Source organism: Felis catus, chromosome D4, assembly GCF_018350175.1.
Source record: "Felis catus isolate Fca126 chromosome D4, F.catus_Fca126_mat1.0, whole genome shotgun sequence".
Classification (NCBI taxonomy): domain Eukaryota; kingdom Metazoa; phylum Chordata; class Mammalia; order Carnivora; family Felidae; genus Felis; species Felis catus.
In genome coordinates this window covers 12,478,687-12,492,065 of record NC_058380.1, presented here as the reverse complement: position 1 = coordinate 12,492,065, position 13,379 = coordinate 12,478,687, and the positions used below count along the sequence as shown (strand labels likewise).

Genomic DNA, 13,379 nt, shown 5'->3' with positions numbered 1-13,379 from the left:
GGCAATGCTAAATTAGCATTTATCATAAGTGCTATTTCATGAATTTACATTTTAAAGAAAATAATGACAGCAAATTAATCCTAGGCTGACCAAATAGTTAAACTCACCCTCCAAAGAAAGAAAAGGTCACAGGTACTTCAAAAATCAATTAGAATCTGCCATCTATGTACCTCTGGGCAACCTGTTTAAATCTCTGTGAGCTTCTGTTTGCTTATCTGTAAAATGGGATGTTAAGTCAAAACAACTGCTAAGATTTCTTCTAAATATAATATTAGATGCAGACATCAAACCCTAAAGTTTCACTAAGATTCTGGCTACATCTCTCCTATTCCATATGCTCAAAAAGTATTGTCTTAAATAAGGAAAAGCACTATGCTGAATAAACAATCCATACTGCAGTTAGCCAGTATAGATAAACCAAAGTCTATAAATAGATACACACCCCACCTCCACTGCAACTCTCTCTCTCTCTCTCTCTCTCTCTCTCTCTCTCTCTCTCTCTCTCTCCCGTGTTGCCCAAACTTCAGCCATTTGACTTTCATGCCAAATCTGAGTACCATGTATGTTATTTTCCCTTAAAAGTGGAATTTAAGTTGGGTTACTTTTTAAAAAATTTATCCATTCTAAGCAATCATAAGCTTGACTGTGCTAGCTTTATACATTTTTTCTAATAAAATTTAAAATAAATACATAGTCCATAAATAAAAGAAAATTCCAGCAATTACCATCTAGAATTGTGTTGTACACCTTCCCTGGTATACACATTAAACTTTGGGAAATACCAGAGTAGCTTTATGAGAAGAAGGATATATACATGATGGCCTAGAATATTTAAGATATTGTTTTTAAAGGAATCTACTATAGTAACACCATTTCCATTGCATTTATTAGGATAGCAAATCAACTGTTATATCCATTATTCTTTCATTAGTTAGAGAATCTGATTCCATATATTATTTTAAAAAGGGGACAATAGGACCACCAGTTAATGGGTAGAGTTTTTGTTTTATATATGAATTAGCATAAATCCCACTTTCATCATGCCAAGTGTTGATGCCAAATCTTTTGGAACCATCTAGATCTGTGAACTGAGAACGGCATTTTCTGTGGACTATTGAATAATCATCTTGACAAGGATAATCCTATGGGGGAGAGGGGGAGAAAGAGAAATAATATTGAATGACCGAAAAACGTAAAAACGAGTGATTTCTAAAAGTTGATCTTATTAAGATCCAAGTTTAATTTTCACACAATTAATTTAATATCTCAAGTTACAAATGCTTCAATGAAAATATGGCTATTGTTTCATTTACAAATACTTTAATTCTGAAAGAAGAATCTAGTTCTTTTATTTATAAAGCTAAAAAGATGAATTGTTATACATGTAAAATTTTTCTAAACCATAAATATATGGCACAAAGAACAGTTTAAATTTCATGATCATCTACGTAAGACCAAAACAATTACAATTTACCTATCATTCAACATCTTTTTAAACTGAATATAAGTTATAATTATTCCAAAGAATATTATCTTGGGTTGTATCTTTCATAGTCGCTATCAAGTGACTTGCCAGTAAATGCCAAACTCAAGGGTTCATTCCTTTGAGAAATTTACCTCCGGATAACCCAGTATAATGTTTAAGGTATTTATCCCTAAAGCACTTCATAGAAACTTCCGTTGTAATAAAATGAGACACTGTCATTGACCATTTCCAAAAGGGAATATTGATTCTCTCAGATTACATCAAGGATAATGGTAGACAAGGGACATAAAGCCCTTGAACTCACTATCTAATTTCTGCTTCAAATTGGTGCTAATTTTAAAGCACTAACACAATATTGAAATTAAATCACCAGAACTATAAAACAATGAAAGAACACCAAAATAGTTCTAATCTTAGATTGGCTTTATTGAAAATAATTGGAAAATGTAACCATTTATTCAACCATAACAATAAGTATGGGGTCAATGTATTTACAGAGTGCCTATCATGGGTTGGGCACAATAGTTGAGTGTTTATGTCTTTTAATCTATAGCAGGACTCTGACATAGGAATTATTACTCCCACTTTACATATAGGAAAAGATATTGCTTAAAATCTCAAGAAAAAGAGATTTTAAGGAATGCCAATATTAAGTAATTCAGCCAGGACTTGTAACTAATTATCTGACTGTAAGATGCATTCATTATCCCTCCAGGACCCTCATGAAATTCTTAATAATTAGGAGATGAAAAGAAACACAAACCACAAAATCCTAAAGCTACATTATATCCATGTTATTTTCTGTATAGTTTGGGCTTTTGTTTTTTGGAGGCAGTGTCTAATTTCTCTGAGGCACATATGTTAGTTTTTGGTCTGGTAGAGGCCCTTCCAACGAAATTTGAGCATTACTGGCCAAACCAGCCTGCTCAAAGGGAGGCAGGGTCTGCTCATTCCTACACCAGCTTCTGTCAAACTAAAGGGAGCTTCAAATTCAGGGTCAACGTGTTTCTCTAGCATCCCCTAGGCAGAGAGGATGATTTATTTTGATCAGGTAGGTGAAACGATTAAATGTGATGTTTTAAGAAAAGGATTCTGGCAGCAAGAAGGTATTGACGACTGAAGGTAGAAATGATCAGATTCCAGAACAGTAATTAAAATTAGAATGACAATAAGAATTCACATATTATTAACTGATGTATGGATAAACAAAATGTGATCTATTCATACAGTGAAAAAACATTATTTGGTAATAAAGTGAACAAAATACTGACACATGCTGTAGCATAGATGAACCGTGAAAACATTATGCTAAGTGAAGGAAACTAACCCAAAAAACTACACATTGTATGATTCCTTCTAAAGAATGTCCACAGAGATAGAAATTAACTTTGTGAGGAGCTGGGGGAGGGGGAGAATGAGGAGAGACTGTTAATGGGTGCAGTGGCCAATAGATCACGGGGCACCCAGGCATTTGCTAAGCATTATTTGTGAGTTGTGTCTGTGAGGGTGTTTCTAGACGAGATCAGCATTTGAATCTGCACACTCAGTAAAGCAATTTGCTCTCCCTAATGTAGGTGGGCATCTTCCAATCCACTGAGGACCTGAATAGAAGAAAAAGGCAGTGGAAGAAAGAATTCAGTCCCTTCCTGCCTGATAGCTTGAGCTGGGACATTCATCTTATCCTGCTGTTGGTACGTGGTTCTCGGGCCTTCAGACTTGGAATGAATTACAGCCACCAGCTTCCCTAGGTTTCCAACTTGCAGCCAGCACGTTGTGGGACTTCTCATCCTCCATATTGCATTAGCCAATTCCTTAAAATAAATCAATCTGTCTCCCTCTCCTCTCTCTTTCTGTCTATCCTAGTGGTTATCTATCTGTTGAGAAATGTGACTAATAAAATGCATATGGAATTTCTTTTGGGGGTGATGAAAATGTTCCAAAACTGATGATTGTATGAACCTATGTATATACAAAAATCACTGACTTGCATACTTTTACAGGGTGGATTTTATGGCATGTGACTTATATCTCAACAAAGCTATTATTTTTTAAAAGTGGATAAGTAGGGGTGAGCAATCCAAAAGTTAGGAAAACTAGTTAAGAGACTACTGCCTACTCGTACACACATGAAATTGAGTCCCTTCTATCATCAGAGGTATATTGGTAAGTGAGTTCCCCACCAGAAAAAAAAAAAAAACACACAACTTATTTGTGATAATTGCCAAATTCTGTGTTGTAAATACTCCCTCTATGGCTGACTTCATGCTATCAAAGTGAGGTCAGTAAATATTGGGTTGGGAAGACGTGAGTATAATTAGCTCATGAAAACTTTAAGAAATGACTCCAGTTAACCCTGAATCCACTTCTCCCACCCCCCATTGTGTGACGGCCACACGATTTGGGTAGATCAATCCTACTGCAAGCTCTAGGGGCAGAATCTAACTGGCCTATGACAATTATAATAATCTCACATCCACTCTCAGTGATCTCAGTGATTGATCCAGTGTTGGGCATGTGTTTTGAGTTTGTCCAAATAAAGTAAAGCCCAAGACTTTTGTTCAGTGGTTTGGAGGAAAGAAACTCTTTTTCCATTACTGGAAATGAGGAAGCATCTAGCCCAGGTTGCTATCGGTACTGCTCCTACAATTAGTTTAGTATGAAACCAACACCATAAAAGGCATATTTGAGAGTCAGTAAGAAGCATGATGACATTGCTGTATCAATCCTTTACTGAAACATGACTTTTCAAAAAAAAAAGCGTAAACCAATAAATTGCTTTTATTGTCTGACCTGAGTTGGATTTTGTACACCTGAATAATAGGTAATGTTGGAACACTGAAGTACTAAGAATCAGAGCAAAAAAAAAAAAAAATGGCCAAAACCAAGGAAGTAGGACAAGTATGTATTTATAGTAGGAATAAAGGCAAACAATAAATTTGTGACTAAATATATAATCAAGAATTAGAAGAATGTGAATATGGAATAGGTAAACAAAACAGGACAATAAGAACACACTGCTGGGATCCAGGAAGGTATAACTATTATATGAAAGCAGAGCAAGAATGGTTTTTCAAAGTTTAATACTAAAGGCACAAACTAGAATAAAACAGCTGTACCAAGAGCCACCTTAAAGGACCTTAATAGTGACTGCAGCTTAGACCCAAGGCCAAATTGAGATGGTAGGAGTCTTAAACAAGAAGTAATTTAGTGTGCCACTCAAATCAAGTATACAGGGGGTAATCATTTCAAAATGATGTGTAGTTTTGCCCTTTCTGTGTGTAACCAGTCATTTGCCCAAGGTGAGATCAAAATTTGTTTCAGAATAAAATGCTAACCAAAGAACAAAGTAGTATCAGCTTCTAATATGCAAAATAGGATTTTTCAGCAAGATAATAGCCTTGCAAACCACTCACAATTGTGAGGACTTTAGAATACCAATGTCCAGGCCTGGAAGACTTCACATTATAAAGTTTTCCAAATGTATAGAAAAAAATATCCTTTCGTTAAGGCTTAACCAAAGGTTGGAATGAATAGTCGGAAGATAGGGAAGAGTCTGGGGAATTATAGGAATGAGAAAACAAGAGAAAAGGGAAAAGCAGGATGGCAGAGACAGCCAATGTATTTCCCAATTTTCCCTTTCCCAGACTTTAAGCCAGCAGAGTCCCTCTGACCCGGACAGCGGGAAGTACATGAGACAAATCAGAGAAATGATGGAAAGGCATAAGAGGGGCCCCCATCCCTCATGAGAACTCTTGAAACTGACCATCTCAGGCTGCCCTTTCATCTGCCTGGAGGCCACCACACCCACGCTGGTGGGGCATCATACTTATGCAGAGGGAGACTCTGAGTCACTTTTGGCATCCTGTGGGGAGTCTGCAGAGGGGGTTACTAACAGGAGCTGCAGAGCTGAACACTGGAGCTGGGGCTGAATGGGAATCACAGAAGTCTTCTGTGGGGTCCACGGTATTTATGGGAGTGGAAACGAGGCTGAGTTATCCCAAGCAAGCCATCTGGGATCTAAGCTAGCCCAGAGAGAAAGAGTGAGAAATAGAAAAAGACGGACGGTTCAATGTCCACAGACTTTAGCCACCAATGCCAGCAAGGAAAAGAGCAGCCAGGTGGACTAGGGACATCATCCCAGAGACCAGAACAGGCAGACAACAGCACACACAAAAATCCTACTCTTGCCCTCTGGCATCAGGATGCTAAGGCACATCCCCCTCTCCATATACCTGGATACCATCTTAGGGAGAGTCCTAGTTACCATTACTGTGTAACAAACAGGCCAACCCATGTACAACAGTACAAAACAATACCCATTTCCAGAATCCTTGGGTTAGGAATTTGGAAAAGGCATAACAAAGACAGCATCTCTCTGCTCCACAATATCTGAGGCCTCAACAGAGAAGACTTGAAAGCTGGGAGCGACTTGAGGGCTGGGGTTACAAACATCCCTCACTCCGGTTGGTGGTTGATGCTGGCTGCCCGCTGGGATCTCAGCTAGGGCTGTTGACTGAAACAATGATGCAGGTCCTCCCCGCATGCCTGCTTGGGCCTTCAACATGGTGCCTGGGTTCTGAGAATGGCAGTGGCACTGAGAGAACCAGGAGGAAACTGCATTGCTTTTTATCACCTGGCCTCCAAAGTCACATAGCATCACTTCTACCATAGTCACGGTTCACCCAGTCCTAGGGGAGGTGATAAGGACTCTGCCTTTCAATGGAAGGAGTATCCAAATCACATTGTAAGGGCATGTGGGATGACCACATGTATTGCACCATTTGGGGAGAATGACAATCTGCCACATGGAGAAAAAGTAGGATGTGTTGGGGTTCTCAAGACTATCCCTGGATTCAGTGATTTCTAGGAAGAACCACAGGACTCAACATGTAGTTGTATTTGTGGTTATGATTTACTACAGCAAATGGATACAGAGCAAAATCAGCAAAAAGGCACACAGGCTGAAATCCAGAGGAAACCAGGTGCAAACCTCCAAGAGTCCTCTCCCAGTGAGTCACACAGGATGCACTTAATTTCCTCAGCAACGGATTGTGAAATACTGTTTACTGGGGAAGCTCATTAGAGCCTCAGTAGCCAAGGTTTTTCTCAGGGGCTGGTCACAGGCGCGCTCTTTGCCTAGCAAAATTCCAGACTCCCAGAAGGAAAGCAGGTGTTCAACATGAACCATATTGTTTGCACAAACTGTTTAGGTGCAGTGAACCACTCTCATTAGGGAGTTCTAGTCCCAAAAGTCAAGTTTCTAGATGCCAGACAAGGGCCAACCTTGCAAGCAGGCTTTTTAAGAGAGAACAGTCTCAGTTCTGCTGTTAGCTCTTTTCTGCAAACAAAGGATGGGAGGAGATCTCTGAGAAAGTGAGAGTTGTTTTTAAAGGGAAATCAAACACTTCCTATAGGAACTATTTAAATTACAGAATCAGACTAAGCTGTAAATGGATTGAAGGGTGAGTGTTTTCCCACTGGTGGTGGGCTCAGGAAGAAGGCCAGTTATCCATTAGACACTTTTCCTCTGCATATGTGAGTTGTAAACAGTTGTTATATTTCCACACCCTAACATAATATTTAAATATGTACATGTTCAACATTTATTTAGTGGGACTGGGAAGAAATGTTTAGAAATTGCATATAAAAACAGAGGTGCGAATCACCACACATTGTTGGCTGTTCACTGTTCTAGTGCTACACCGACCCTGAGTTCTGACAACGTTTACTTAAGATAGGATAATCACCACAAGCTTTTACTGGGCCCTTAAGGTAGATGAGGATCTCTGGTAAAATTTGTCTGGGGTGTGGACTGAATGGGTATTGGTGCACAATGGCTTACGCAGAGCCAGACTAGAAGACACATTTCATGGCAAGAATTTAGAGGACTCACCAGGCCAATGGGGCTAAAGAATCAAAGATGAACTATAGCTTCAAATCTGGATGGTGGGAGAGTTCTAAAACCAGTAAAAGAATATGAAAGACATGGAGATGGAGGGAGGAATTGTTTTAGGAGATAAATGATGAGTCACATTTTAAGACATTTTCAATGTGAGATGACATCAATACAAAATCTTTATTTGAAATGTGGTGCTGTGGGATAGACGGCTGGGAAAGAGGTCAGTGCCCTGTGCACAGTAGTAGATACTGGCTGGGGAAAAATAAAGAACAGTATTGGAACCATGGATGATATTTGAATACAGACTGTGAATTACATAATTACACTGCATCAATTATTCCTAAGTTTAAAAATATTACCATAGATATGTGTCCTTGTTCTTAGGAAAATCACATGGAACTATTTATAGGTAAAGGGGCACAGCCTACTCTCAAATAGTAAACAATTGGTCACTTGGGGTAAAGATTATATGGGAGTTCCCTGTGCCATTCTTGCAACTTTCCTATAAGTTTGTAATTATATAAAATATATTATCTCACCCCCCTCAAAAAAAGTAATGGTTGGAGAGCCTTGGGTGTGGATGAATTCTCTGAGATTGCATAAAACGAGAAGCACAGAGTTCTGGATCCCGAGTCTTATGGACACTCATGGTTGGGTCCATAAAGAAGCCATGAAGGACAAAGGAGGAGAGGTATGAAGTGCTGCAGGGTCATCAACTCTGAAGGTAGAGGGAGGTGGAAGAATGCAGTGGGAGCCAACAGGTGCTCACTCCCAAAGAAACATCATACAGAGCAAGACCCGACAAAATATAACCAATAGTGCTGTTCCAGAGAAACAGAGAGGAAGTCTAATGAAACATCCTGATCAGATGTGGAAGCAGGCATTGGTGGTATAGTGGTGAGCATGGTGGCCTTCCTGATGAAAGGTGGAAAGGAAAGAGTGCCAGAGAAAGATACATCTATGGCCAGGACAAACAGGCCATAGAAAGAGGAAGCACTAAAGATGCAGCAACAGAATCACTATGGGGAGAATAGTGCCTTCAGGTTAAGAAAGCTTTCTTCCTTTCCTTCTCGTTCTCTTCCTCCTTTTAAACAAACCTTGGAAAGACAGGCTAGGATGTTACAGGAGGGTCCTCTGGGTGAGGGGGCCCCCCACTTGACATTCTCTCATTGTGAAGGAAACAATATAGTTTTACCACCTATGTCAATAAAATGTATCAGTATCTTTAAGTGACAGGTATCCTGCTCAGATCCTCATCCCCTCAGCACCCTCATCTCCACTGACCCTTGGGTGCTATATTCTTACTCTGAACACCATTATCTCCTGAACCTTCTTTAGAATAAAATGACCTTACCATTTCTTGGTCAGCTGTGTACTCAGTCTTGACCAAGTTCTGGCTGTACTTAGTCTTACTTGACTTCACCTTTTTTCTTTAGGATCTTTTATTTTTTATAGCTTAATTTTTCAAGGTCATTTTCAGTTTGAAGACTATCTTCTGGAACATGAGTAACTCTGCCTAATTTAATAGTATACAATAATTTGAAAGCTTAGTCTCAATTCCTTCATCCAGATCATCCGTAAAAATGCATAATGTGTTATGTTTCCTGGCCAAATCAGTCACTGTGAACTAACCTTGTGTCCACCATTACAGATAGCTATTAGCCACCTGGCACTCATATAGCAAAGACCATTCTTCCCTAGCATGCCTGTAAGTATGGTCATTTGGGGTACTCCATTTACTCTTAAAAAGGCATTTGAGGCAGCAAGCTTATTTATGTGAATATCACAGTGGATGGAGTGAAAGTAAATACACAGGTAGATTACCGTGATATTTTGTTTCATTACTTTCAATATACATAATGTATAAAATTCCTTAGCTGTTATACGCACTTGACTGAAGACCTGTCGTCCTCTAATAAGATTGTCTTCTGTATACACATGCGGAGTGATGTGAGAGCAAAAGAACAATTTCCACACAGCCAAGTCTACTTTATCAACCCTAGGGATGATGGAGGATAGGCATCCCAGACAGACTCCTTTATCCATTTCCTCACTATTTTAAAAATGACTTCATTGCTATTGGATATTTTATTCTCCCAGTGATTGTATCACAGACACAAGAGTAATTGGCAAATACAGCTACAACAAACATGTTACTAATTGGATATATTTTTGTTATATATTTGAGAAACATTTACTACTCTTTTTATTTGATAAAATTTTACAAATGAAAAACACTTATAACCAATAGAGGGATGCATCTAAAGGAAAATAGTCATGGGAGGCACAAGGAAGGTTAGGCTATCATATAAATATAAATATTAATATCATTAAAGAGTCTGATCATCACGAAGAAAAATATGGAGACCTGCATGAATAATCACTTTACAAAATAAGCTGACTTTAAACAATATCATAAACTTTAGTAATGTCTAGCATCAAAAACTAAGCAATGCCACATTAAACCTTAGCTATTGATACATTTTTAATGCACAAACTTTGATTGGTCCTATCATAGAAAAAATAAATACCATTTTTTTATTCCTCAGTCTGTATTATGTGAGGACACCTGCCACTATTTTATACTTATAATGGCATGGTTAGTTATAAATTTGAGGCCCAGTGTTTTCAATTAAAATTTTTTTCTTACTTTACAAAAGTCAAATATGTTCAATGTAGAAGTTAAACATAATTAAAAGAAAGAAATTAGAACTAAACTCTTCTGACTTAACCCAGAAACAAAAGAAGATCACTTCACTTCAAAAGGCAATATAAAGTGAAGGTGTAGTTTTAGAGAACACAGGGTTCTTTCCTCTAAAAAGAGACAACATAAAAACTGCTTGAAAATCTGAGTTTCCTGAAAATTAAGACCACAATTTCTCAACTGTTCGTGATACACGAGATGAGGATGAGTTAAAATATTAACTTCCTAATTTTTAAGTAGACTTGAATTAAATGTTTGCCAAGGTCCTCATCAAAAAGATTACTTGGTCATAAATAAATACTATGAGGATGGGACAGGATCAATGAGAGAGAATCATATCATCTCGAATACATAAATAGTAAAATTTGAGAGCCCAAGAGCTATATACGTTAGTGAAAGTCCTCCAGAGAAATAGAAACAATAGAAGATAGATAGATAGATAGATAGATAGATAGATAGATAGATACATACATACATACATACATACATACATACATAGAAAGGAAAAATGTCTACTTATCTATCCACCATATCTATCTTCTATTTCTTCTATCTCTATATGTATGGGACAACAGGTGACCCTTGAACAATATGGGTTTGAACTGTGCAGGTCCATTTATACACAGATTTTTAAAAATAAATATAGTGCAGTACTATAAATTCATTTTCTCTTCCTTATGATTTTCTTAATATTTTTTCTCTAGCTTACTTTATTGTAATAATACAGTATATAATACACATAACATACATAATGTGTATCAATCAACTATTTATGTTATGTTATCAGTAAGGCTTCTGGTCAACAGTAGGCTATTAGCAGTTAAGTTTTTGGTGAGTCAAAAATTATTTGTGGATTTGTGCATCAGTCAAAAATGATTTGTGGTTGGGGGGCGGTGTCAGTGCCCCTAACTCCCACATTATTTAAGGGTCAGCTGTGTGTATATATAATGAGAGATCCTTCCTTCCTTCCTTCCTTCCTTCCTTCCTTCCTTCCTTCCTTCCTTCCTTCCTTCCTTCCTTCTTCTCACCTATTAGCAACTATATATTCCCCCCAATAAGTCAAATCTTTTTGTATTCCAATGGGGAGGCTATGGAATGGAGCTATGTGAACAAATGCCAGCAGATCCTAAAGTTGAAACTGGGGTCTAGGAAATGTGGTCCCTTAATGCTGGCAGAATCCCATGAGACTCAGAACTAGAACCATTTGCCTCAAAGTACAAAATCATGTGTATACATATCTACGCATATACATATATGTGTATACATATAATCTCAGCACAAACGTGTAACACACAATGAGATCTTTCAGGCATTGTTTTAGACTGAGGAAGGCCACCATTTCCTTCTGAACCCAAGTAATAGAGGGCCGTTCCTGTGGTTAGCTAACAGCAGTATTTTGGAACACCTTGACGTCAATCAAAAGATAATAGGTACAACCACATGACCCCTTCCCTCTTCTCCAATTTCACCTTCCAACCCTATCTCATTTGCAGATGAATCTAAAACTCTTTTTCATTTTAGTCAATAGTCAATGTAATGAGAAAAACAAGGATATGCAGCAAATGCCCATTATTCTTTTGTCAGTAAATATTGAATTAGAACATTAACAGGACACAAAAGAGAAAATTAAATAGTAGATATATTAAGATTCAAGGCAAAGAAAAGTAGTACTAAAATAAAAGTCATGAAAACACATCATGGAACCTGGAACATTACCTAGTTAAAAATCACACTTCATTCTGGAGTATAAGGCTTATACATGATTTTTCAATGTGGCCAATTCAATGGTACAACTTTGCACACTATATGTTTTTAAAAGAGAACCAGAAAAAGAAAAGGACTATATGCTGAAACGAAATTATGAAGATCATGTGAGTACAGAATGGAACAAAAATACAAAGAGAGGGTTTTAAAAAAAAAGTGAGAACCAAAGCTAATTTCCTTCAGATGCTTCCTATAGCACTCCCAAGCTGTTCTAGATTCATTTTCTGTCTCAGCTTTTGGTATTTTCTGCAGATCATTCTTTCCCTCCTCTTCTTTTTAAGGGCCCTGGTAGGCATCCCTTCCTGAGAGGCAGAAAACTAAAGGCAAGTCTAGCCTTTGGGGAGTTTCTTGCATGTGAATAATCCCAACTGAACAACAGAGGGCTCTTAATGATGCTGTCCACCTCTGACTGCTAGCCAAGGTACATTTTTATCTGGGATGATACTCAGAGTATTTATCAATCTATACAGTCACTCAGACTGAGCATGTCCTAGAGGCCCCTGGTAAGACAAGTATTAAACTTCCAGAAGGTCCAGGCTGGGCCCACTCAACCATGAAGCACAAGAAGCCCAGTACCTAGAGCCCACAGTACTTTTGGGGACTCACAAAAATGTTGTCATTTATTTTAAAATCAGAATTTTTAAGATGAATCTAGTAACAATGTGAAGGTACTTAGTGCCACTAATTCTACGTTAAACAAGGGTCATACAGTAAATTTTATATTACATATATTTTACCACAATAAAAAATGCAGATGCCATTTTGCAAAACTAACTGTATTAAATGGTAGAAACTCTTAGCTAAGCCAGGAAATGTTGCTGGCCATTTAATATTCATAAACATTTTAGGGTAGAAACTGATGATAGCTATTATACACAAAGTTTTGTTTAAAATAGGGTACAAGAGTACTTCTCAGAAAAAAAAATAAGTATTGTATGCTTTAGTTTTGTGTAATAACACCCACTGGTACATTGGTAATAACTTCAAGAGGGTTAACAATAACATGGTCATATAACATGGCCATAAAATACAATAATATAGTCATAAATAGGCATGAAGACAGTATAAGGGGGAAAAGATGCGTAATCGTTACAAAACGCCAATAAGAAATACAGCGTAAGAAATGTATTTCTTTAATAAGCTTTTAAATCCTGCCCCCCACCAAAAGTGAATATGATCCAACTTGGATTATATTTGTCTTTATACCAATGCAGTTATACAATATATATTGTTTAAAATTTTTAATGGAAGAAGGAACCCATGACAGCCAAAGTCCTTAGGGTCCAGGAAAGGGTCCATAATGCAGTCCTGGGTCCTGGGAGTCTAGGGAAAGGGCTGGAGCTACTCATAGGGCAAGGTTGTGGGGAATTCAAGGTGACAGTAAATTTCTAATCAGCACAGAAATGTCAATATTTTAACAATGAGATATCTGTGCCAGTGCATAAAGCCCCAGTGGTAGAACAGGTCAATCCTGCTGTTGTCGGGAATAATGCTAAACAGATGCAGTCTCTTTTTATACCTACTGT

At 37.8% G+C, this 13,379-nt stretch overlaps 1 protein-coding gene across 5 annotated transcripts in view; it reads right to left on the bottom strand.

Annotated features, from left to right (window-relative positions):
• Positions 1 to 13,379, bottom strand: part of MAMDC2 (MAM domain containing 2) — a 350,523-nt gene that overhangs the window by 271,754 nt on the left and 65,390 nt on the right. For 2 of the 5 annotated variants that reach the window (XM_019815750.2, XM_003995375.5), the window contains exon 6: positions 868 to 1,142. The exons of the other annotated variants lie outside the window; for them this stretch is intronic. In XM_019815750.2, the coding sequence (XP_019671309.1) occupies positions 954 to 1,142 (189 nt within the window). In that variant the 3' untranslated portion in view covers positions 868 to 953. Of the gene's footprint in view, positions 1 to 867; positions 1,143 to 13,379 lie in introns of those variants that run through there. 5 annotated transcript variants of the gene reach the window in all.